The sequence below is a fragment of the Cryptomeria japonica genome, chromosome 9 (assembly GCF_030272615.1).
Source record: "Cryptomeria japonica chromosome 9, Sugi_1.0, whole genome shotgun sequence".
Taxonomy (NCBI): domain Eukaryota; kingdom Viridiplantae; phylum Streptophyta; class Pinopsida; order Cupressales; family Cupressaceae; genus Cryptomeria; species Cryptomeria japonica.
Genome location: NC_081413.1, coordinates 54,726,850 through 54,753,434, shown reverse-complemented (window position 1 = coordinate 54,753,434; position 26,585 = coordinate 54,726,850). Strand labels below are relative to the sequence as shown.

General features: G+C 37.3%; 1 protein-coding gene across 1 annotated transcript in view; it reads right to left on the bottom strand.

The window, feature by feature from the left end:
- LOC131046860 (replication factor C subunit 3) overlaps positions 1-21,470 on the bottom strand; it is a 125,636-nt gene extending 104,166 nt beyond the window's left edge. Inside the window, exons 1-5 of the mRNA XM_057980658.2 lie at positions 21,021-21,470; positions 20,035-20,251; positions 16,657-16,736; positions 16,346-16,505; positions 8,059-8,140 (exon numbers count right to left, since the gene is read on the bottom strand). Coding sequence (XP_057836641.1) covers positions 8,059-8,140; positions 16,346-16,505; positions 16,657-16,736; positions 20,035-20,251; positions 21,021-21,195 — 714 coding nt within the window. The 5' untranslated portion in view covers positions 21,196-21,470. The remainder of the gene's footprint in view (positions 1-8,058; positions 8,141-16,345; positions 16,506-16,656; positions 16,737-20,034; positions 20,252-21,020) is intronic.
- Positions 21,471-26,585: the final 5,115 nt, after the last annotated feature.

Sequence of the window (26,585 nt, the reverse complement as noted above, 5' to 3'; positions counted from 1 at the left end):
TTCATTTTTGGTGTAAAAGTGAATGTCTTTTGTTTAGCTAAATAAGTCTAAAGTGCATATAAACATTTAGAATTATCTTCCATCTTGTCCTTATAAGCGATAAAGATCCTTTCTGATTTTTGGAAGATTAGAATTTTAGCTAAATTAGTCTAAAATGGGAGTAAGATGATTGATTGTAATATACTAAGTACAGTGAATTTCCGTGCAGTTGTGAGTTGTATCAGTTGCAGAGGTTTCCTTGTAATTTTTTTTTAAGGAATGAAAGACTAACTTGAAGATGTAATTGTCTGTGCATGCTTCCATATTTTGAAGTTTTGATTGTTGTGCGATTAATGGAATATTAAGAGTATAATTTTGTTTATCTAATATTAGGCCATTAGTCATCTTGAAATTTGTCTCCATTTACAGTGCTCTTTGTGTCCGCAACTACGCAACTACAACCTTGACCCTCTGCAATGTCTTTGCAAATCCTCCCACAGCTGAAAAATTAAAAAATGGCTGTAACTTTGCACATCATGCAATTTTCAAACCAATCTGCAACTAAAAACTTTTGTGCCTGGAATCACAACTAACACCCACACAACTGTAATGTTTGATGCAACTTTCTACCTAAGACAATTGTGTCTAGGTTTTTCCAGCCATGTTCTTCCTCCCTCTCCTATAGATTAGGACCAATAAATACCCAGGATGTTTCCCTTGGTGACTTCTGGTAGTGCAGCAAGATTGATGCAAAATGCAACCTCCAGCTCATGATTTGTTTCACAAACCCACAACAAGGATTTGTGCCCCCAATCTAATATTGACTGCAACCCTCTTGATGTTTCATGCAACTTTTCAAGCCCTCAACCTCCTCTTCCCGATTTCTTTCTTTGAAACCAAACTTGCCCCTGGTAGCAATGTTGGCAAAAATAGAAGAATGAGATGAGAGAAGAAGTTTGACCATCTTAGGAGCAGATGGCAGCCTTACGTTATCAAGGAACATCTAATAATAGACAATAGCTACAAGAGAGCATAAAGAAAAAGACAAGTGTAATATCAATTACACTATTATTTGGCAGTATTCAATTATATCTTAATAGAAGAGGCTGTACTGTGTTAAGCAAGGATGGAATTGTGTTCTAGGATGATGAGCATCGCCTAGGATACAAAAGTTCTAGCTTGAGAAACATCTCAATTATATTTGATCAAATTTGCATAAGATAATTAGAAGAAGGATTTGTTAAACCATGAAGTGTATCAACATGCTCTAGGACATTAGTAAACAATATGAAGAGATGGAATGTTTACAATACGAGATGGTTTAGTTTAAACTTTAAAGAAAATTTTAGAAACGCCTATTTTTATAGGAATCAGGATGACAAATAAACAATGGCTGAAAACTCATGTAGAGCAACACAAATCTCATAGCAAATTATGACTAAGAACAAAAGCAAATAAATGATACACCAAGTGGCACACCCAAAAATTAAGAAAGTACAAATCACAAGTGCAAGAACAACATACCTTAGCAAGTTTATCCTAGCATAGTATTTACAAAGAAATACACTAAATGCAAGAAAATGAAACAATGCACCAAGTTACTTCTTTCCTTTCTGGTAGGTAAGGTTGCATTGTTCATCATTTAATTTTGTTTAGATTGACGTTAGGAGAGAAGTTATTAACCAACATAAGCTCGTCAATCAAGTCTATCAACATTTTGAATGAAATTATTAACCTTCACAAAACGGTTGATAAAGACTTTATGATACTTTGAACAAACCTATTAATTTATATGAAATGAACGATCTAATCAATAAAAAACAAGAGACTGTTCTCTAGTTTCATATATACACAAGGTTGTAGAAAAAAATCTACTCCTTCTGGCATTAATTCTTGCCTTTTAATAGCAATAGTTATCTAATACAAGAAACTGCTCTAGAAAATAAATGCAATTAATTCAATCCGGTCATAAACCTAGATTCAAGCTCATCTAAATCCAAAAACAACTAAATTATCCCTATCAGAATACCCATGAAATACCAATCTCAAATTATGAGATCCATCCGACAGCTTTGGGGAAGCATATAGATTTTAAAACAATGAAAGAAAACAGTTGAATTTCACGATGTGTGCACCTTACCTTTTTCATGAATAGGAGAAAATAAAAATGCCACCACAATAAAAGAGAATAATAATAGAATAATAGCAGTAAACTAGTAATGACAATTGTTCTGTAAGATATAAAAAATGGGTACAACCATGTCACAACCAAAACTCACGACAAAAGAACCATCTTCATGTTCACCATTGATAGGCAAGAAGTTTAATGGAAAGGAAAAAGAACCTTACATCTCAAATATGGTGAAAGAAATAACTTGCTTAAAAATAATAATAAACAATTAAAGAAACATATAAAGATGTAATGTCCCCTTATAGAATTCTTTATGAAGTTAGGGAACAATTATCTATCACAGTAATTGCAAAAGACTTTCTTTCTGTTCAAGTTCAATTACAAAAGATTTCTTCGAAAGCAGGCTCTAATAACCCTTAGAATAATAATAATTGATGCTGCTTAAAAATGACAGATCACGATACGCAATTGGTATTACTTATACTGAAATGGAATGAGAATCAATATCACTACTAATACTTAAATGTATGCAATCATCTCCTCAGTATTACGTATAGTAATGCTGTGATTACTATATCAAATGAGGCAATATCAGTATGTAACAAACTTGTGTTGGTCAATCAAGACTTTCAATCTATATATAAATGCTTGCTGATGATGTATGATTATGTAGCAGTAGCAATTGTTTATGATCTTCTAAAATGAATGCTTGCCGGGATTATCTTGTTTATTAGGGTACTCAAGGCGCTATCACTGATACGTATTGCTGGAAACTATACAAGCAAAACCAGGGGCTAAACGCTTAAGGATGAAATAATGAGTAAGGTATCCGATTTGTTCACTGATTATCGTGCCAGAATTATCTTTTTCTGCGTAATAATCCCTTCTACATTTCTTATTCATCTTTTATATCTTTAAGTCACTCAAGAGGGGTGGCGATTCAGTGAAAGGAGGCATTCCTTCTTGTAGTGAGGTATTCACACATCGCCCCATTGCAAATGGGGACCCCCACTTTTTCGCTTTCTGGGTTAGTCATCTTAGATTAGTTGTTAGTTGTGTCCTCGCTATTAGCCTTTGCATTAGAGAGATATAGGTTCTCAAATGGCTAGGAGTCAGGTGGATAGTCTTGCATGAGTGTGAAGTCGGTTCGCAAAGTCTAGATTACATGAATGAAGAAGGATTAGAAGGTCACTTCAAGTGCTACTTTTGGGGAACAAATTTCACTTCATGAACACTCCTCGTGTAAAGAACTAAAATTTGCTCTAAAACTTCATGATGTCCATGTCATTATATATCGAAGTCAAGGATGTAAGTGAAAGTGAGCAAAGGAGAATTTAATCATGATTTGAGCAAGTTTGGAGCAAACTTCATCTTCAAAGCCTCAGGGGTGAATTTCAACTTCATGACTTCATGTTTTGGAGCGAAATTCACGAGTTCAAGAATTGAAGCGAACTTCATGACTTGCCACCTTGGAGCGAATTTCATCAATGAGCATACATGAGCAAGCCTACATGAGTAAAGTTGAAAACTTGAAAGAGAGAAGAAGGATGTTTGATAGTAATCGCCTTGAATAGATTCAATTCCAAGTGAACTTCATGAGTTGAGCTTTTGGAGTGAAATTTATACTTCATGAGTTCACATCTTGGAGCGAAATTTATACTTCATGAGTTCACATCTTGGAGCGAAATTTTCTACTTCATGAGTTGAGCAATTGGAGCGAATTTCCAACTTCATGAGTTAGACTTTTGGAGCGAACTTTGTGATTTCACCCCTTGGAGCAAACTTGAACTTCATGAGTTAGACTTTTGGAGCGAACTTCATGACTTCACCCCTTGGAGCGAACTTGAACTTCATGAGTTGGACTTTTGGAGCGAAATTTATGAATAAAGAGATTGGAGCGAATTACATCTTCAAGCCTTCATGAGCGAAGTTAGGAATAAAGGAATGAAGCAAGTTTGAGAACATGAACTTCATGAATTCAACATTTAGATCGAACTTCATGAATTCAACATTTAGATTGAACTTCATGAGTTGCAAATCTGGAGCGAACTTCATGACTTCATGTTTTGGAGCGAACTTCACGACTTCATGTTTAGGAGCGAAATTCATGACTTCACCTTTTGGAGCGAACTTTATGTTTGGAAGAGACAAGCAAGCTTAGCAAGCAATGTGATTGAAATAAGACATCATGTGTACACCCCTTAGAGCAGATTTCAAATGCACTTCATGAGTTGCCTTCTTGGAGCGAAATTTCCAACTTCATGAGTTGCCTTCTTGGAGCGAAATTTACAACTTCATGAGTTGCCTTCTTGGAGTAAATTCTCCAACTTCATGAGTTACCTTCTTGGAGCGAAATTTCCAACTTCATGAGTTGCATTTTTGGAGTGAACTTCATGAGTTGGGGGGGTATTGGAGCGAATTTCACATCCAAGGCTTCACAAGCGAAATGGAAGATAAAGGAATGAAGCAAATTTGAGAACATGAACTGCATGAATTCAACATTTAGAGCGAACTTCGTGAGGTGCAAGTTTGGAGCGAACTTCATAGGTACAAGGTTTGGAGCGAACTTTACAAAATGAACTTCATGAATCAATGAAATGAAGCAAACTTTATACAAAATGCACTTCATGAATTAGAGGTTAAGAGCGAACTTTAGGAGTTGAGGATTTGGAGCGAATTTCTACAAAGGTAAACTTCATGACTTAGAAGATTGGAGCGAATTTCATGAATAAGCAAGGTGATTGAAACAAGATTCACGTGCACACTATCTAGAGTAATCTTCATCTTCAAATATACATAAGTGAATCTCAACTTCATGTTCAAACCTACATGAGCAAATCTCAACCTCATGAATTAGCATGCATGAGCGAATTTCATATTGAATTTCACAAACTCAACATGCAAGTGTGAACTTCATGAATGGACAGAGGAGAGTGAACTTCATGTTCTGAGCTGCAAAACTGAATTTCAAGAATGAAAGTAAATTCAAAGGCAACACGAGGGCAACTTAATGAACATCAAGGGTGGAATAAACTTCAAGAGCTCCTCCCTACGAGCGCAAAAACAACTTCAAGTGTTGCTTCATGAGGGCGAATTCTCTTTATATGTTCTTAGTAAATCTATATATCAAGTATATTTGATACTCGCTTGTTTGTTTTGCAGGAGATGAAGCAAGGAACAAGGAGCTGCAAGCAATAAAGCGAGATATCTTCAAGGTTCTCGTTCTATCACATTGACATGGAAATATCACACGAGTGCAAAGGAGAAATTATCTAGCTACCTCAAGGCACTAGACCATCAAGGAAGGACAACCTACATGATGGAAAGATGTTTTACAATCTTGAATTCCCTTCGGGAATCCAAGAATCGAAGTCAGTACAATGAGGAGTTACATTTAACCTACTGCATCATTCATCAAGTATGTCAAAAAAACGAAGGAGGATCAACCAAAGTCATCTCTAGACCTACATCGAACATGATTGAAGAAGCAGATAGTTCAAAAGAGTTAACCAAGTTTGGCTCTCATCATCATCATCACATTGAGCAACTGAATAATGTTGAGTATCAAGAGATATATCTCAACATCCCTTCATGATGATGAATCAAATCAAGTCTACAAAGTGCAAGATTGAGGTGGCAGCCCAGTCATCCCTTCCACCAATCAGAGAGGTCCACATCAGCGCGTCCTGATTCAATGAATCAAGCTCATATATGAAGTCACAAACTCCAATGTTACTACCCTCAATATCTATTGGTCCACATTCTCTGAATGTAATTATCTCATTGGCTAAGAAGAGTTGGTTGTAACAAACCCTAATTAGGGTTTCATTGTAAAATCTTGGCCATTGATCTGAGCCATTGAATTGTATTGAGAGCACTATAAAAGGCTCAAATCTCTCATTTGTAAAGGTTAATAGTGGGTAGAAAATAGTTAGTAGAAGAAGAATAGAATAGCAATTAGAATATAAGTTAGAGTAGGAGAAGGCGAAGATTGTTGCCAAACCTTGTTGTAAAGAACAATTGATTTCATTGAAGTTATGGTGAATTTGATTCGTTACTTCAACAACTCGCATGGTCTTTGCTTCTCAATTTGCTTTCATGTTTATTAGATTGAGTGAAGGAATTTGTTGAATGTATTTGTGTGGAATCCGTTTTGTCCAGGCCACTAGCCTCTTGCTGATTGTAAGTGTGCCTTGTGTGGTCAACTGGAATAATATGAGCTTAACTTCGAATCATTCTACATTCATTGCTTATACATTAACTTGAATGGTGATCGATGTTTGATGGTATTGATTCGAATATCTTTGAAATATCCTTAGAAGATTGTATTGAGCTTGTGTCAAATTGTTTAGTTTGATGGTGAGACGTCGCTTAGTAGGATTCCATCTAATCATTCATCCATCTTCTTACATTCTAGGCCTTAGTATAAACTCTCTCAACCCTTTACCTTTTGTCTTTTTTTCAAACTCAGGTTAGTTTAGGAAACAAAGCATCACCATATTGAAATATCAGATGATCAAATTCCAGCAAATCAAGCATTCAGGCATTCAAATGTAAATCCTCTTGTGATTCCAGCATAATCACATCAACCAACGGAGCTTATCCACACATCGTGACCCGACATTCGTGAACCTTGGAGTCTTCTCAAGTGATCCTTAAGCTAATCTTCAGCATTTGAGAGATTTTGTTCAAGAGGATAAAATACTTTTGGGTATTTTATTATGTGTTCACATGTGCATAAAAAACACATCAACACTTCTCAGTGGACATGTCTATTAATATTACACTGTCTTTCATTTATTAAGCACTGCTTATTATATACCTAATTGTTGTAGCCTTGTATACGATTTGTTTCTAACATATATACGTAAGTCTGATTGGTCAACATATAATTCCCGACATGGTAAGTAATATCTTAGTCTTCTTTAATTAGGGTCCGATTGCTAATTTTTTTGCCATATGGTCATTACGATTTGTTAAGCAACTTGATGCCTTAACCTTAATATCCATTACATGATCAAATGATGCTTTTAAATGATCATTCTCATCTCCGTGAAATTCTGCAATATTCTTCTTTGACCCGTTCATGACAATCCTTCTAAACGATGTTTCAATAGGAAGCGACTCTGTGATCCTTAAAGTGCCCGACCCATGAGATAGCACCTTCCTTACACAACGATTACATATAAGATCCGATATGTCCTTAATCGGGATCACTGATTATTATCGATGATGCTTAACTGTAACAAGGGTAAGATTTGTGATATCTCATTCACCCCCTTCGGCCAATACCATATTTGGACTATCTATTCTTTTACAAGTTTTGTCTGCAGTTGATGGGGACATCACAAAAGAAACCTCAAATCAATACACCAATGGATAGGCAATATGGACTAATATTCCAGGTAAAAAATTAGAATTGGAAGACAGAACAGTAAGAACATGTCTAGATTGATAGGATATCGATATGTATATGCAGAACTACAAATTTGGGAGACTACAGAACACCAGGTGGTGCAGGTATGTATAAAAATACTGTACATATATATATATGATTACATCTATCCAGAAACAGTCTGACCAAACCATGAGAAATCCAAACACTACATGACATATCCAATGCATACAACCTGCTCATGGTAGTGTCATACCTGAATAAACCATACTATTTCCAAACATATACGAGTCATGTTGGGGACAATAACCGTTTGAATATGCAAGTATGAGATACAATAACTTTCCCAGGCATAGTCAATGGGAACCATGGTTGTCTTTAAGTACATGTACATGAAATTTAATTGGAAGAGAATTTTTAAAGCAGATAAGAAAAATCTGAAATGCTAATAATTGAAACTAAATGTTTCTTTAGAATTGCAACCAAATTCAAACCGAATGTTTTAGTAAATTAAAAAACTTCTAAGAAACCAGAAAAAGTTAGCAACTAGAACCTGTAAAATGTTCAGAGCTTTTCTCATGTCACCACTACTGAGTCTAACTATTGCTGACAATCCACCCTCTGTGACGTCAAGCCTAGAGAAACATCAAACAAAAAAGCAAAACAATAATTATAGATGAGTAAAATGAAAAGAAAGAAGAATTGACATCTCTTTACACTTGAAATTTGTGAGAAGTGTTCAACTCTTTTAAGTCTAGTAATTAAAAGCAATGCATCCATAAAACTTTAATTTAACCATAAATTTGCAAACACATTGGAATTGCTATAGAACACTTTTCCATATGCATAGTTTGGCATTAAATGCTGCTTCGATTTAACTTACAAAAAGTGTATATGTGTGTGAGTGTATGCCAAACATATTATTAGTATTAAAACCTGAATAGATAATATTAAATATGAAAAGTAAATAACTACTAATGTATACCAATCATATAATTACAAAATAATGTCATGAAAAAGAACCCCACTTGTTTGGAAAAACGATATTTACTGATCATTCTTGACCTCCCCCAATTTATATCTTCCACTTACCTGTCTATTCACTGATGCATTCTCCCATCAGAGCATAAACAACATTCATTGTTTCTTCCATCTCTGTCTATACATTTTTCTTGTAACCAAAATCCTTCTGCTCTGAAAGTTCTCTGCATTTCAACTTCTACCCAGTTCACTCCGCAACCATAATTTATGTTTCTTTACTCCATGTTATTTATCATGTATTTCTAGTGTCTCATCATCCTGATCTCCTATAAATGTTTCTTGCTACAGTTTCTTGTCTCTTGCCTGGTTATCCAGCTATTACTATTCTCTATTTATTTGCTGCCTTTTTTGCATTATAACATATTATTCATGTTTCTTATATCATTGTAGGTACTGCACAGCAACACCTATATGCAACAAGGTGTATAGGAGAACTTGATAACTTAGTATATTTATGTATATATTCAATTAATTGTATACTTATATAATTAATATTACATGTTATATTGATATAAATTATAATAAATCATTTCTTTTAGTTAAAGACTTGCTTTTTTTAATTAAAACTGAATGAAAAAATTGTGTAAAGTTTAAGAGTAGCAATTTAAATGCAACATGAGACTCAAAGATGAAGGTCACCTAATTAAAGAAGTGGAATATCAACAATCACCAGTCTTTATATTTATTTTCTTCTTTGTTTTCATTTCGCCTACTTCCAAGCAAATACTAAAGGCAATTTAGAAGCTTACAAGCATACATGAAAATTAAATTTATAGAGCTGAACTGTAATTTTAAAAAATGTGTCAATTTTTTTGGCCCTCCAAGGATAGTTGGTTGTCTCAGACTCTCAAGGATGGAAAATGGATGTCTCTCTAAGAGGATCCCTACAATACAATATTGTTCTTGGGATGACCATCCTTGCAAGCAGCACTTGTAGTGATAGAAAAGGGATGTTTCAACCCCATCCCACCATCTTTATGACATCTCCTTTCCTAAAACACCTAAAAAAATCCCAAGGGCATGCCTCCTAGGAACACAAGTTCAACATTAATTTCGTTAATTTGCCATCTAGTGTAGCTTTTCTTGGAAATTTACTATTTTTGTTTTATCTATGATTAAATTTTATTTATATTATTTTAGTTTTTGAATAGTCCCATTTCTTATTTTTACATTGACATAAATATCGTGTTTCAAGTAACTTAATTCAAGATATATATTTATCATCGACGAACGTTTAAGCTATTTGATCACAACAATGATCAATGAAATAGGAATAAACCTATGTTACACCAAGTTTCTAGGATGTGGACAGCAAGGGATGAGGGGACACATTTCTGAGATAGATTTTTTCGAAGGAGCATTTTTGGGGGGACAACAAGGGATGGCTATTTAAAAATAAGGAAAATTTAAATATACAGGAAATTTCAAATATTCATAATGATAACATTGATCAAACATGACATTAGGGTTGAATTGAGATTTCACATGAGAGTCAACACACAAATTATCTACCATCAAAATTCCATTGCTTTCAATGTCAATGTACATGCATATTATATGAAAATTACAACAAAATGCCCAAAGGATGTGGTTGTATGTGTATGTATAAAAAAACATTAGTTTTTCATCTAACATGGCCTAAATGATTAATTTTTTTGCTTTTTAAGACTAGAGTGGGGTTTTAGGGGAAATAATCCCCAACAAAGACAAGAGGCAACACTCCTCACAAAGGCCGAGGGCCAAATTAAAGCCCTCAAGACCACATAGACCTTCAAGGCACGTGTCATTTTAAGTAATTTTATTGCTTTTAACCAAGCTCCAAGGGTCCTCCAAACCCTTTAAACTTTCTGCGTAAAAAGCATTGTACTCTCAATAAGGAATTCTCTATTAATTGTAACTCCCACGTCACAATAAATCGCCTATGTGAGTTGATTTGCATATATTCATGAGTAGGGTCTAACTGATAGGATGTGAAGATAGAGAAAGCCTTTAAATGAGCCTTAGACAATGACATTTTGGAATTTTTTATTTCCTCTTCTTCAAAATTAGAAAATGTTTGTTCCCTCATATTATCATCCTTCCGAGGGTTAGAAATTTTGATGGAAGCAACAGTATAGGTGTATAAGATTTCATCTGAGATAAACTTCCCATGGCTGTTGACATTCCTCCCAAAAGGAATAAACCATAATGTTGGTTAAATTTAGAGTTCATCTTATGTTTTATCACCATACAAATTACTACGATCAATTAGAAAACAAACTCCACCTTCACCTATGTCTTTCAAGGCTGCAATCACACAAGATTAGCATATGCCAACAAGGGAGAGCTTGTTCAAGCCCCCACATGTTCGCCCCCACACAACAATTGTCAACCCCACCTTCCCTCCCAAATAGGAAAATGAATGATACCTGAAAATGGATACTCCTCTTAAAATAAACTTAACTTTTTACGAGGGGGAAATCAACATGTGTGTTGGTGCTGGGTCAGGATCTGAGAGCCTAAAGAAAGGCTGTCAAACTGAGCAGCAATTCAAACAAACACTTGCAATGGTGAAAATGCACAAATATTGGATGGAAGATCTGAATTACAGTATTTACAAAATTAAGAATGGGCACAACACCAAGGGAATGAGCTCTATTCAACTAATCTCAACTAAAACTGAGCTAAACAAATCTGCACCAAGTTATTTCTAACTGAGATGTGCTGCCAAAATACAGAAAATGATACATATTTATACACAACAGACTACAGGCATAATCTGTTATAGATCGCAAGGAATTGATGCAATTTTCCAAATGCAGTGCTTCACATTAAATGCCAGCTTATCTGACCAATGCAGAAGATTACTCCAGACACTGTCTTCATGATACATTTTCCCACATTTTTGAAGTAAGTGATGGTTATCTCATCCACGTTCTGATTGGACCATGCATGCATGGCATAGATACTGGATCCACCAACCATGGGAAGGCATACGTTAACATCTGAGATCTAAGGAATCTACTTGACTGTTGACCTCATGACCCGTGTCAACATAGCGTGCCTTTAAAGAAAGGCCCGTCAAAAAATAAGCTGAAGACACGTGTTTGCGCATTCAATCATTCTCGCTGAAATTTGAAATAAAGGAATCATCCGATCAAACAAGTCCTTGCACAGGAGTGTTCCTCGTGGATGAATGTAGATGATAAGCAAGGGATCGTAATTTTATCCTGCCTCCGAATGAACAGTCGTGAAGTTCCAACTTCCAATTGTGATGAGATAGGAGGCAACTTTTTGGTGGCAAAAAAAATCAGGCCAGTGCTACAAGATTCATATTGTTTGGCAGGAGAAAATTTTGTTCCAAAACCATTGTCTACTTGTGGCAATGAGAATGCCACAGCCAACTCATTTGGACTACAACCCTAACCAATGAAACTGGAACCTCTAACTCTAAATACAAACTAAGAAACTGAAAACACAAAGATAAACATTAAAAGATAAAAACTTCACTAAGAATGCCTTTACATGTGGTTCAGGAGAGTATATCAGAGTTTTAAAACACCAGAGGCATGGAGCCATAATACTGGAATTCCTATGGATCTGTTAATATCCTCATGGTACCTAAAGGGTAGTTAACAGCAATTTTTGCCATCAACATTGAAAAGAAAGCCATCTTCCAAGGAGACCATTGGTTCATGAACAAATCCAAACTTTTGATGAAACCTTGGATAATTTAAACCTAACAAATGACCTTCCAAACAGAGTCCGAATTTGGGTTTATCTTAGTGTTCCACGAGGACGCGTCCCCCCCCCCCTTTTTGGCCGCGTCCCCCCATAAGAAACGTCTCAGGGACAGGGACATGACGTCCCCCGCCGTCCCGCCACCCCCACCCAAGCGCCGTTGGGACGTCGAGACGTCTCTGTGTCTCCCAAGGAGACGTGGAGACATGGAGACGTCTGGGCGTCTCCCCGTCTCTCGAGAGACTTGCAGACGTCTCTCAAGGGACGGGGAGACGCCTAGACATCTCCCGAATCACCCGCATCAAAAGCAAACAAAAAAAGCGTTTTTTAATAAACATGTGACTTTGGGGGGGGGTAAGGGGTAACCCTAATTGGACGTGGGCCCCACCCTATCCCCCAAAACAACACAAAAGCATGTTTTTTTCAGATTTCACTCTCATTTTGGAAAACTGATTTTTTTTTCCAGCAAGCTGAAGAGGAGGAAAAACTTGAAGAAGACTGATTGAAGGGGTGAGAAAAGTGATTGCAAGCGTGATAGGAGCTAGAAGAAGCAAGAAGAAGAGGAAGAAGAAGATTCTTCTACATTATGGAGAGATTTTTCAAGCACAAGGTAGGGTTTTTCAACTTTTTCTTGTTTTTTTTTTTGTTTTATTTTCTGATTTTCATTGTTCTATGTCATTTTTGGATTTTTTTCCCCTATTCATCTCAAAATGAAATTTGATGTTGAATCATTCATCATTTTGCCCTCAAGATTCAACATCAAATCTCATTTTGAGATGAATAGGAAAAAAATATATTGTTAAACTAGGCTGATTTTATTTTTATTTTTATTTTGTGAAATGCAGTGTCAATTTCACAATGAGCTTCCAAGGCATGAGTAAAGATGACATGGAAATCCATTCTCATAGTGAGAATGATTCAGAATATGAACCTGAAAATGAGGGGGGTGACCATGGGGCTGATCCTGGAGCCCAATCTAGTTCTATGGCGAGTGCACCAGCTAGTACAGGTTGCCCTTCAGAGTTGTTGGCACCATATGCTAGGGGTCATTTTGATCCCAAGTCTCCTCTAAAACAGTTTGCTTCACGAATATCAATACAAGGCGCATCACATTCAAGTGGGGGAACAAGGAAGTGGAAGTGCAACATTTGTGACACTGAATGGTTCGGTGGCATTAGTACGGTAAATGCACACTTTCTATTTTAGAGAGGAAAAGGCATGAAACAATGTAAGTTTTTAGAGGAAGCTAAAAATATACAGTACAGAATTGAGTTTAACATGCTTTGGGGGGTTCCAGATGACACAAATATTTCAATGCCTACTACTTTGTCTTCTAGGGCAGCACTTCAGGGCAACCAGAATGTGCCACATACTTCTCATGCTTCGCTGAGGGGAGGAATGATGTTTGAATCTCCATCCACTTCCACTTCTACTACCGCCAGGGCTGGGAAACGTAGGTTGCAGACACCACAGAGCAACCCCATTGCTGATATGTTTAATGTGCAGCTAAGAGATGAGATAGATGAATCCATTGGCAAGTTCTTCTTTGCCAATGGCATTCCATTTCATGCTACACGGTGGCATTCCATTTCATGCTACACGGTCTCCTTATTATAGGGAGATGATGGCTATGGTGGCCAAGGGAGGACCATCTTATATGCCACCAAGGGAGACGAAAATGAGGACCTCGATCTTGGATAAATGCTATTCCAAGATCAATATTTTGATGGAGAAGATGAAGGCATGTTGGGTGGCATCGGGGTGCAGCATAGTTATGGATGGGTGGACGGACATTAGCCATCGTCCACTCATCAATGTCATGGTCACATGTGCAGAGGGCCCATACTTCCTTAGAGGCTAGAGCAGTTGATTGTACAGGGCATCGTAAAGATGTTGATTTCTAGTTTCAGGTCCTCGGGGAGGCTATTGAGGAGGTTGGGCCACAAAATGTGGTCCAAGAAGTGACAGATGCAGCTCATGTGTGTAGAGCAGCAGGGAGACTCATTGAGGCAGCCTATAGACACATTTGGTGGACCCCATGTTGTGTGCATGCCATGAACAATGCACTCAACGACATGGGGAAGATAGACTGGATTAGAGGAGTGGTCACCGATGCGAGAGATGTGCAGATGTTTATCTGCAACCACCACACTTCACATGCACTCTTCAGGGCCTTCACGAAGAAGGAGTTCTTGAAACCAGTTGAGACTAGATATGCATCCTATTTCATTCTCTTGGAGAGAATGATTGAGTTGCAAGAGTCATTGCAACTCATGGTTATGACTAATGAGTGGAATAGGTGGGTTGAGTCCAAGACAGAGCATAGGAGAAGGGTGAAGGAGATAATGAAGAGTGATGTGTTTTGGACTGATGCGAAATACATTGTCTCCATCATTTCTCCAGTATTCCAGGTGATCAGATATGGGGATGGGGATGCACCTAACCTTGGAGAGGTGTATGAGTGCATTGACTCTATGCTTGACCAGATGAGGGCTGCTGTGCAAGTGAAGGACCCCTCTCTAGCATTCTACAATGAGCAAATCCGGCCTATCATTCAACGTAGATGGGACAAGTTGAACACTCCTTTGCATATGGCTGCCTTTGCCTTGAATCCTAAGTGGTACAAGGCTAGACCGAGTAGACTGACACCGATTTAGGATGATGAGGTGAAGGCGGGTTTCTTTAGGTGCATAGAGAAGATGTTTGATTCCAAAGATGCCAGCACAATGCGCACTGAGTGGGGAAGATTTGCCACTCTTAGAGGTTATTCAAATGCGGCAAAGATGGATATAGACACTACGGCACAAGAGAACCCACTTTTGTGGTGGAATTGTCCTGGCCCGAAATCTTTGACCACCACTCTAGCCATCCGTCTGCTATCCCAGGTTTCCAGTTCTTCAGCTACTGAGAGGAACTGTTCTACATATTGCTTCATCCACTCTCTTAAGAGGAACAGACTTACCTCTAAGAGAGCAGAGAAGCTTGTGGCTGTACACAGTGCTTTGCGTCTCATGGACAGCAAGACACTTGTGTACAAGGAGAGTCCAACGACACGATGGGATGTAGAGCCAAAGGAGCCTTCACAGATTGATGAGGATGATCCTACCACTTCAGATGCAGGGATAGTTGGTGTGAGCTTGAGGGACCTTGATCTTCAGGAGTCCAACAGTTCCAGTGAGGAGGAGTTCGCAGATAATTAGAGGCCTCCATTAGCTACATTTTGAGTTTTGTCATTTTGTCTTTGACTCTAGTCTCTTTTGTAATGCTATTGCTACACGTATTTGTATTTGGTTACTCATTGTAATGATGAATCATGCAATCATCTTTATTATTATAGACTTTGCAATGGCATCAGATATTCATATTTTCGTTTTCCTTTTTCGATATAATAGAAATGAGAAATCTCCAATTTGACAATTTCATTTGTCAAATTTTATTTAGCATTTAGCAATTAGTATTACTAATCTAAGTAATCTTGGTATTTCCTATAGTTTCATTTGAAATCTAATTCTTATACTGTTATACTGTCATAGATCCTTTCAGTTTTTCAAGTACCATATGTATATGTATAGCTATATGAGCACCACCACCCCACCACCGCCCCCCCCCCCCCCCGCCGCCGCCGTCCCCCCCGCTGTCCCCAAACTTCCCTTGGTCCCCCCGTCCCGGAAACGCATCCCCCCGTCCCCAACGCCCGTGGAACACTTTATCTCCTACCTTTACAAAGTGAATTCTAGAGTATATCTTCTCTGAGACAAAACAGCAACCCCATGAGAAGCTCATTAAATCAGAAGCTGGGTCTCAAAAGAGACTTGAAACATTGGGAAGAAAAATTACAGCGTACTTGTATCCAGATACATTTATCAAGGCTTTATACATGCACAGTTTCTGAGATTTTTAGAAGTTTTTTTTCTGAAATAAATTATAAATAAAATAAATCTTGTAAGTGATTACACATATAGAATAACTTTCTAAAACATTTGCTTAAAGATAATTTGATCTGCTTAAGATAGAACAAGATTGTCCTCGAACGTAATAAGAACTACCATTTGGAATAAAACAATGAAAAGAGAACTCACTGTTCTGCATTTATGATATGTCGGAGCCGTTGTGTAACATTTGCAGCATCAAGGGGAGCAAAACGAAATCTTGTACACCTCGATTGTAATGCTGGAATGATCTTATGCACATAATTACATATGAGAGCAAATCTTGTGCTCTTGGTGTATTTCTCTATAACTGTACTAGGACACAACAAATTCAATAAGATTAATATCAAATCATATTCTATCCAGAAAAACTAATCCATGGCACACTCCACTGAGTCTATCTGCCACTTTGCTCAGACAAAGAAATAAACAAAGGTCTTATTACACAAGCAAACACTTACTCCTACGCAAGGAAAACTGAGCATCTTTTGTCATGGCATCTGCCTCATCCAATAATACTAGCTTCACATTTGACTTTCCACTACAAACAAGAAGTCACAATAATGAGACCACAATTAATTGCAATGTTTTGATCACACACAGAGCCCTTAACAATCATAGATGTGCCAATCAATTGACATTCCCACTTTGAAGTAATAAGACTATTTGTGCTTGTGGACAATTAACACAAATCAATTAAGCAGACAATATCATACATATTTGGGCTAATACAATACCAAGTATTCAATCTATTGAATAATCATCTGAAGACTGAATAACCAACAAAGTTGTAGCAATAGTATTGCAGCTGGTAGTAGAAGTGCAGATTACAGATATGTTGAACTGAAGAAATATAATGGCTAGCTCCAGTGCAGATCTCGTGAAACATCCTATAGTTATTCAATAAAAATTTAACCATTATGGTCCACATCCAGACAATATATTGTAGCTTTGAGATGAACCATGGCCTAAGAAACTGGTAATGTTAAGCAGCAACGAAGAACTCAAAATATTAAAAAAGCTTCAGCATCTTAGTTCTTTGCAAGGGAATTGAAGGAGCTAAAAAGCTCCTCAAGTTGATATATCTGTCTAAATGACCTTGTTAGTCTTATAGTTGCAAAAATGAATATGAAGTATGAACACATCTAAGTACAAAGCAAGATCACTACTGGCATAGTAACAGGAACATACAACTATTATTTGACAGGAGATGAACCCAAAGAAGATAAAAGCATCAAATATCATAACAAACCAAATGGCAGTGCAGTGAGCATGGCATATTTGAGGTACCATTACATGCCAAATGCTGCAAGGGAGAAAGATATTTTTTCCGGCCCGTTCATGGGCAGTCTAAGGTTAATCTTAGTGTTGGTGGGGGCTTGGATTGTGTTTGGACTAGACCAGAGCAAGGGTGGATCAAAGTTAACTTTGATGGAGCTTCGAGAGGCAATACGGGAATATCAGGTGCAGGATGTGTTGCTCATGATGAGGATGGCAAAGTCTTATTCAAAGGGGCGCAATGTTTGCAGGATGGAATGAATAATGAAGCGGAAGCTCAAGCAGCTTTGCTTGCAGTCAAACTGGCTAGTAATTTAGGTCCACTTAGAAGGAGATTCAAAAGTGGTTGTGGATGCAATTTCTCAAGGTTTTTCTCCAAGTTGGTGTATCAGAAAGTTTATTTCAATCATCTGCTCAAAATTACAATCCTTTCAAGATTTAAGAATTTCACACATTAGAAGGGCAAGTAATGGGGTGGCGGATTATCTGTCTAATGTGGCGTGTGAGTTGGACCCCTTTGCAACCAGGTGGTGGGGTAATGCAGGTGAGGAGGTACATTGGACTGCCTAGTTGGCATCCAATGGAGTTGGTTTAATGTGCTGAGGTGACATCGAGAGTACAGGATACTGAGTTTTGTGTAGGGAAGTGTGAACAATGACTTGTCAGGGAAGATGCATTAATGGTGGGAACGAGATGTTAACCGCTGGAATGTTTAAATTCTCTACGTAAGTATGAGTCTTAAATGCAGACTTATTTCACCACCTTGGGAAGCATGCGAGCCCTCTCATCGTGGTTGAAAGGTGGCGGTCTGAGGACAAGTCATTAATGGCAATTAAATGAGTTTAAACTTACTGCTTTTGTGAGGTTTCCATTTTTATTCTGTTTCTGTCGAGTTGGATAATTAAAACTTTGCGTGAGTTTGGTGGAGGTGAAGACAGCCAGTTTAGCCAGAAATGGAAGCGAATTTTACACTGAAGACAAAGAAACAACTTTGTCCTTTCCTCGGGCCAATCTCAGAGAGGAGATTAAATGGTATGTTTATGTATCGAGATGAAAGGTTGGTTTTGTGCGTTCAGAGATTGTTGGGCAAATCCATTGGGGCGGTGGAGCATCGTTACAAGACGAACATGGGTGTGTACTCGCTTACTCTGGCATGGGGATTGCAATTGGAGCATTCTACAGAGCCGGTGAAGAAGGTGATGCATGCCATTGTCCCGGAGGAGTATCGGTTGGGAATGGATTCAATTTTTGAGTGGGCAGTTCCTGGCAAAGGGTTTGATTTGTGCAAAAGGATTTTGAATTACCATCATTATGCACAGGAGAAGTACATCCCTTTCTTGAGGGGGCAAGATAATCGATCAAGGGCAAGCATCAGTGCGGAGGCTCATATTGGGTGGGAGGCTTTAAAGATTTTCCTAGACTTAATGGGGGTTGAGGAGGAGTTGCAGCGAGCCATTGAGGAGGCCAGAGCATTGGAAGAAGCTGGAGCAAAGGAAGAGGCAGGTCCGCGAACGAGGGCGAGGAAGAGAAGGCGAGAGTGCCCTAGTTCCTCCGGGTAGCGTCCAGTCTCTGTGTTTATGGTGTTTTCTCTGTTTTTGTTGGTCATGGGGTTAATCCCTGTTTTGTCTTGTCGTTTCCTTTCAAAAACTGTTATTAAAATGATTACTTTCTGTACTTTTCAGCTACTGTAGCGAGCCAATTTTGAGTGCTCGAAGAAATTTTGGAGGTGGGTTTGCATGGTTAGGTGGGGTTAGTGGTTTGGAAATGCAGGGTGGTTTGAGTTTTTGCAGATGATTTCAGAACACTTTGACAGTAATTATGTAAACTTTCTTTAAATTAATAAAATACACTATTACCTATCAAAAAAAAAGAGAAAGATATTTTTTCCAGCAAATAGGTAATAGGTAAAAACATGGATGAATCCGATGCCTGTTCACACTCCAAAATTAAATGCAATTAAAGAGTAAATGATACTGTTGAAAAGCTACAGCCTTCAGCTTTACCAGAGTTCACTTCGAAGCACCAATAAATTTAAAATAAAATCACAATGATTTATTACCCTACAAAAGTAAATTTAATTCTCTGGGTGTCTACTCCAGAGCCGAGCTGACTAGATTTTTTGTTCAATTCTCTAAGTTTATAATGATGGAGGTTTGTTTTTGAAAAATTTAGGATGTTTCAAACCCTGCTTTGTCCTTTGTTAATCTAGTTTGTTGTTCATTATTGTGCTTTACTGCCTATTTTGGAAAAAAAATTAACTTTACAGAAAAAAACTGCTATGCTAATTGGATGAAATTATGAATTATATAATTGTTATTTTGATGTAAAATTCGGCCTTAGGCCCTGATAGTTTAAGAAGGAAGTTTTCCCTTTCAACTTCTTGTTTAATCAATTCATAGTCCTTCTTTGATTTTGATCTAGCTGAACTTTTGGTGTGTTAGTTTTTACAGCAAGCTTACCTGCTAATTAATTTCTCAAATGTAAAGTCAGAACCCTGGTGTACCAATTGTCTTTGTGATCTACTAATTAAAGAGGCTGCACAAGAGGGAGAAATTATCTACCTAAAACTGAAGCTCTGGGTGCTTGCAAAATCTTGAATTTGCATTCGAACAACATCAATTCCTCTGTCATCAGAGGCATTCAATTCAAGTATCATGTTCTGGTACTGACTCCCATAAAGCTTCCGTGCCATGGCCAGCACAGTAGACGTCTTCCCAGTTCCAGGCGGACCATAAAGTAGAAGATGAGGCAGCCTATTCTCACTCGTCAACCTATCAACTTCATCATCATTGCCCATGCAGAAATTAAAACAATGCCAGCATTCTAAAACTCTAAGGTAGAATACTGACTACCTTATCACCACAGTAAGTAAAATTAATGTCACAGTACTTTATTAATAAGACCAAAGCCTATATCACCACAATAATAAATATTAAGAACATAGTGCTTTCACATTCCATCCACTGAGTGAGAAAAGATTCTGCAAACAAAACACAATCAGTTTTTTCCTGAAAGTTTTTCTCACTCGCTAAAAACTCATACTACCAATCATCTTCATTAACAATGCAATAATATAAATAAAGCAAGCATCATTAAACTCTCTAAATCCTAAAATACAAAACCAGCCCCTAAACCACCACAATAATCAAATTAATGTCAGCAATTGTTAAACAGCAAAAATTGTAAAAGGCACAACCAAAATCCTAAATCACCACAGTACTCTATTAATATCAACGTTCTTAAACAGTTAAAAACCCTAAAATACGAGGAAAAAAAAAACTAAACCACCACAGTAAATAAATGAATGTCAAAACCTCTTAAACAAAAGGTCAACCTCTAAATCACAAAAGTAATCGCTGTGAGCATTCTGAAACACTAAAATAAAAAGAAAAACACAAATTCAAGACAGCAATCAAATGGTTTTCAGCGTCATTAGGCCCTGAACAATAAAAACCCTTACTTAACACAAAAACCCTTTCAAACCCAAAACCATTTTTATTTTATTTTTTAAAACCGTAAACATCCACCGCGTGGATATCCTTCTTACTTGTTTCGATGATATCTTTGTGAGCGGCAACGTCTGCGAGGGATTGGGGGCGGTATTTTTCAACCCAGGGAGCATTCTTTTTATCGGGAGCATCGTTCACGATTTTTTCTTTGCCTCTGTTCAAATTGGGGAGAGAAAATTGCTCATCGATTTCCATAAATGCCGTATCCTCCATAACTCCCGATTATCAAACCCTGTATGAAAAGGTGCTGCTGTGAGTAAAACAATAACAGAATGCTCCAGCACAAGAGCAAACGATGAAAAATGGCGCCAAAATATAAATAGTGCAGCTATTAAACAATAACGTCCAAATACGAATGCTGCTAAATCTTCTCATTAATGTCAGGTAATCCAAATTTTATGCACGTTAGCCCGCAGACTAAACTATTTTCTATTCTTTTTGGATTTATGTTGAATGAAAAGAAAAAAAATGCTTTGGATTGTTGTTGAATGAAAAAACAAAAAATGCTTTCACAATAACTAGCAATTGCACCTTAGTGTGCAATGGGTATGCCAAAAGGGTGTGGAAAGCTAATCATTAAAATTTTGGTCTATTTTTTAGATACTAAGAGGGGAAGCATTTGGAGAGAGGGGGGAGGGGAGGTGAGGTGATATAGATTGGGGATAAAGATAATGGGGGAGATAGAGATAAAGATAGGGGATAAAGAGAAAGGGGAGACATGGCTATACAGGGGTTTAGTGAGGGGGATATAAAAAGATAAAGATACAGATAAGATGTGTGTGTGTGTGTGTGGAGAGAGAGAGAGAGAGAAAATATGGAGAGATGGAGATAGAAGGGCAAATATATATAGGGAGATGGATTTATAGATAGAGGGAGACATGTCTAGAGATAGAGGGGGGAGAGGAAGATAGAGGTAGAGATGAAGAGGGAGAGAAATAAATAGAGAGATAGAGAGGGTTGGAGGGAGAGATAAAGATAGACATTATAGGGAAATAGAGAGGGTGAGCTAAAGAGAATTAGAGTAAGAGGGAGAGGTAGATATGTTGATAGATATATCTATGATGAGATAGATTGATTTAGAGATCAAGATATAGGGAGATGTAGAGGGGGGAGATGGAGGAAAAGAGACAAATAGAGAGACAAACAAATAGAGTGTGGAGGGGTAGATGGAGCAGGAGATAGAGATAAGGAAGGGGAAATAGGGAGTGCTCATGCATATGTGTGAGTGAGATACATATAGAGATAGAGGTAGGGAGGAATAAGTAGGGAGTGTGTGTGCAAGAGTGTGTGAGAGATAAATGGAGATAGGGATCCAAAGCTGATTGAAACAAAACTTATAAATTAGGAAAGGTGGAGAGAGGGAGAGATATGTAAGTAGAGATAGATGGAGAGATAATGTGATAGAGATAGAAGGAGACATGGACGAAGAAATATGGAGATATAGAGTTGGAGAGAAAAGAGATATAGATGTACAGGTCTAGCAAGAAGAGAGAGAACAAGAGAAATTGTGGGAAATAGAAAGGAGTGAGAAAAAGGGAGAGGGAGAGATAAATGGGAGGATAAAGAGATAGATATATGGGAAGAGAAAATGAGAGAGACAAAGAGATAGGTAGGGGATAGAGAGGAAGAGAAGAGATGTGAGGAGAGATAAAGAGATAAAAGGAGAGTGATATGTAGGGGAGAGAGAGAGAGAGAGAGAGAGAGAGAGAGAGAGAGAGAGAGAGAGAGCAAATCATATGGATAGAAACATATATAGTGTAGTGAGAAGGAGATAGAGAGAAATTGAGATATATAGATATTAGAGATGGACAGAGAAATGGAGTGATGATTGAGGAAGAGAGGGAGGGAGAGGGATGTAGAGATAAAGAAATAGATAAGAGGTTAGGGAGGGAGTGAATAAGGGAGATATGGGGATAGATAGAGAGATGCACAGAGAGAGACATGTAAAAGAGGGAGAGAGAGAGAGAGAGAAGATGAGGGAGAGAGGAGAGAGAGGTAGAGAAAGAGAGACTGAGAGAGAAGAGGGGAGGGGAGAGATAACTCAATATATAGAGAGGGAGGGGGAGAGGAAGTTGGAAAGGAATAGATGCAAAGATGTAGATATATGGAAATATACAGAGATAGGCAGGGATAGAAAAAGAGACAGAGAGATAGGGAGATAGAGATCATACATAAGGATATAGATAGAAAGATATAGAGAGGAGTGAGAGGAAGATAGATAGAATTAGAGATATAGAGATATAGAGTATGAGAGGTGGAGGAAAAATAGAGTGATTGAGAGAGGAAGATGGGGAGGGGGAGAGAGTGAGAGATAGCTAAATAGATAGAGGTAGAAATGATCCATAAAATGCCTATAAATTTAGGTTTGTACTCACAAGATTTATAGTTTAGAACTTAGCTTGATTTATAGACATGCGGTGCTTGAGGGATTCATAAATAAGGAGGGAGAGAAGAGATGGGAAGACAAGGATGGAGGGGACAAGAATGAGAGATAAAGGGGGTGCATTAAAAATTGAAAATATAAACAAAAAATGAAATGCAAGAAAGAGCCTAAGTAAGTCCAACAATTGGAGAGTGAATTATCCAAATTATTATTAAAATAAAGTGTACACAATTGGAGAGTGAATTATCCAAATTATTCAACAGTTATCAATTATAGTTTTAGAATAAATTAAAGAATAAAGTTGAATATATACAATCAGCCTTTTCTTTTTCTTTTTAATTTTTGAATGTAAATCATCTCTTCTAAAATTATTTATTTATATATATAGTTGTTGAAAAATTGTTAATTAAATTATAGTGATCAACAAATACAAATAAATTAAATATAAAACCACATTAATTCAATCAATTGATAAATAAACCATATATATATATATATATATATATATATATATATATATATATAATCATATAAATCTCCTTTAATTCATACACATTATAATATTTCAACCATTTAAAAGAAATCCCCTATTATCATTGCTTATATCCATTTAAATTATAATTATAAACTCTAATTGAATCTATCTCGTTATAAGCTTGTTTTGTATTCCTCGTTTTACTATAGAAATATAAACCATACTTTAATTTATTTCTTTGGCCAAAGAAGTAGATTACCTTCGAAAATGTTAAGATGATAAGTTAAAAATGATGAGCCTTTTAGAACTTACTCACGTGGAGGCTTCCTTTTGTTTAATTTAATAGGTATTTCCCATAGGATTAAGAGATTCCTAAAGATACATACATAGACATGCCTGGGTCTTATTAAACTCCACCGACTCACCCAAAATAAAACAAAACTATTTCAATCCTTGCTAATAAGGCATGTATTAGAATACGGGAGCATCCCACTTCAGCCTTAAATTATTTTCAGTCGGCTTATATAGCATTTCACGTTCTAAGTAGGTAGCTTCCAAATACCGAGGATAAAATCATGGATCTCAAGAATGACTTGTTCTGATAAGCGATCCAAACCATTGTACAACACACACTTCACACTTAACCTACTCGTTTGGGAGTATATTAATTTTCGTGTCAAAACAATTTTCAGATGTGAGCGACAAAAATATTTACCGGTGTGAGGAACTTAATTTGGCTAATAATTTAATCGGAAAAATGATTATTGTTTGTGCAAGTGAAAAAGCTTCTTTACATGTGTACTTTTCTTCTTTATGTACATGCTCAAGCACGTTCCTCGATTAGCGGAAAAGTTTGGCTTCCCCAAAGTAATGTAACTTCATGCATGCTCCGTTGACGGTGAATGGAGAATGTCGAGAAAGGAAAAACGACAACGGAGCGAAAAAAACGGACGAGAAATCTAATGACTAGCTACTTTCCAATTGTCTTGCATGCTTGTTACACATTGTGAGTTGTCGATCTGCAAAGTTAACTCATCTTTCTCATACAGGGTACGCCTTCGGCATAATTAAATTTTATTATCATACGAAATAGAAGTATATTTCGTGTTTGGCCTTCTATTTCTAGTTGAATGAAATTTGTCTTTTCTAAAGTGATTTTAAAGAGTCTAAATATTTATCTTACTAAATTACTTAAGCTTAGGGCCTATTCATGGGCCTAGATGGGATGATCTGTCTTCAATCCCTTCTGAGGTACAAAAGGTGGTAAAGTGGGAACCCCCAGGAAAAGGATGGATTAAGGCAAATTTTGATGGAACATCAAAAGGTAATCCAGGTGACTTAGGGGCAGGGGTGGTTTGTAGAGATTGGAAAGGAAATATTTTAGCTATGGTTACCCAAAGGTTGGACAAGGGTACAAACAATCGAGCGGAAGTACATGCAGCCCTATTGGCGATTGAATGGGGTCTAAAGTTTGGTTTCTCAAATTTCCACCTAGAAGGTGACTCCCTCATTATAATCAATGCAGTAATCAAAGGGGAGACTCAAGCTTGGAAGTTAGATAAGTATGTCAAAAAGATTAAAAATGATTTAAATTTTCTTAATGATTTCAAAGTTTATCATGTTCGAAGAATAGGGAATAACGTGGCGGATGTGTTGTCGAAATGGGTCATATCTTTTGAGGTGGAAAAGGCTATTCATCTCAAAGATTTTTGAAATCTTGTAAATGAGGATGATGCGGAGGCAAGTTTTTAATGCAGTTGTACACCCTAGAAAATGGCAGGTACAAAGTAAGAAGGTGACAGACGTGCCTACTGACATGGTGTGGGGTGGATTGAATGTCGGTTCAATAGGAATAGAATGTTTTTGACTGAAAAGGACAATGCTTTACTGTATATGCATTTATGAGCTAAGCTTTGGATTGGCGGGCAGCCTTTGAAACAGCGACGAAGTGTTGAGTGCCTTTGCTTCGTTTATATGGCTTCGTTGTGTTTTGCAAAGTGTTCTCTTTGAGCATTTCAATTGTATTGATACAGAGACTAATAGAGAAGCGGAGTGAGTGCGAGTATAAAGGTGGTGGTACTATAGTTGTGAAGGATATGGAGGCTATTTTTAGTTTTAAAATTGAGAGGCGGTTGGTTTATTTTATCGGGCGAGTTTCAAACTAGAAGACTAAAAGGACTCTTTCATTTAAGGATAAGAGGTTAATTGATGCAGTGAAGCTGCTATTGGGGGAGGAAATTAACCATATCAACCACCAATACCGAACAAACATGGATATTTATTCGTTAATGGCAGCATGGGGTCTGGAATTTGTAAGCTTTGTGAATGTTGTAAAAGGGGTTATGCAGACTTTGGTATTGGAGGAGTACCTGGGAAAGATGGACACCACTTTTGAATGGGTGGTGTTGGGTGATGCGTTTGATGTGTGTGATGGAGTCAATGATGATGTTTTTTATGGGAAAGTGTCGTTTGTAAGATGGCAGGAAAGAGACTTGAAAGAGAGGTTTCGGGCATTGGCCTAGCGTGGTTGGCAAGCTTTGAAAACCTTTGTGAAGTTGATGTACATGGAAGCGGACCTGAGAGGAGCAATGAAGGAGGCCAGGCAGGAGGTGGGACATAAGCTACGACCAAGAAAGCGGAAGATTGAAGCAAGAGATGGCAATGCTAGGTTATGCGAGGGCTTCGCTTGAATTTTTATAAATCATAAATACAACCTCCACTACCTTTGCATAATTGAACAACATT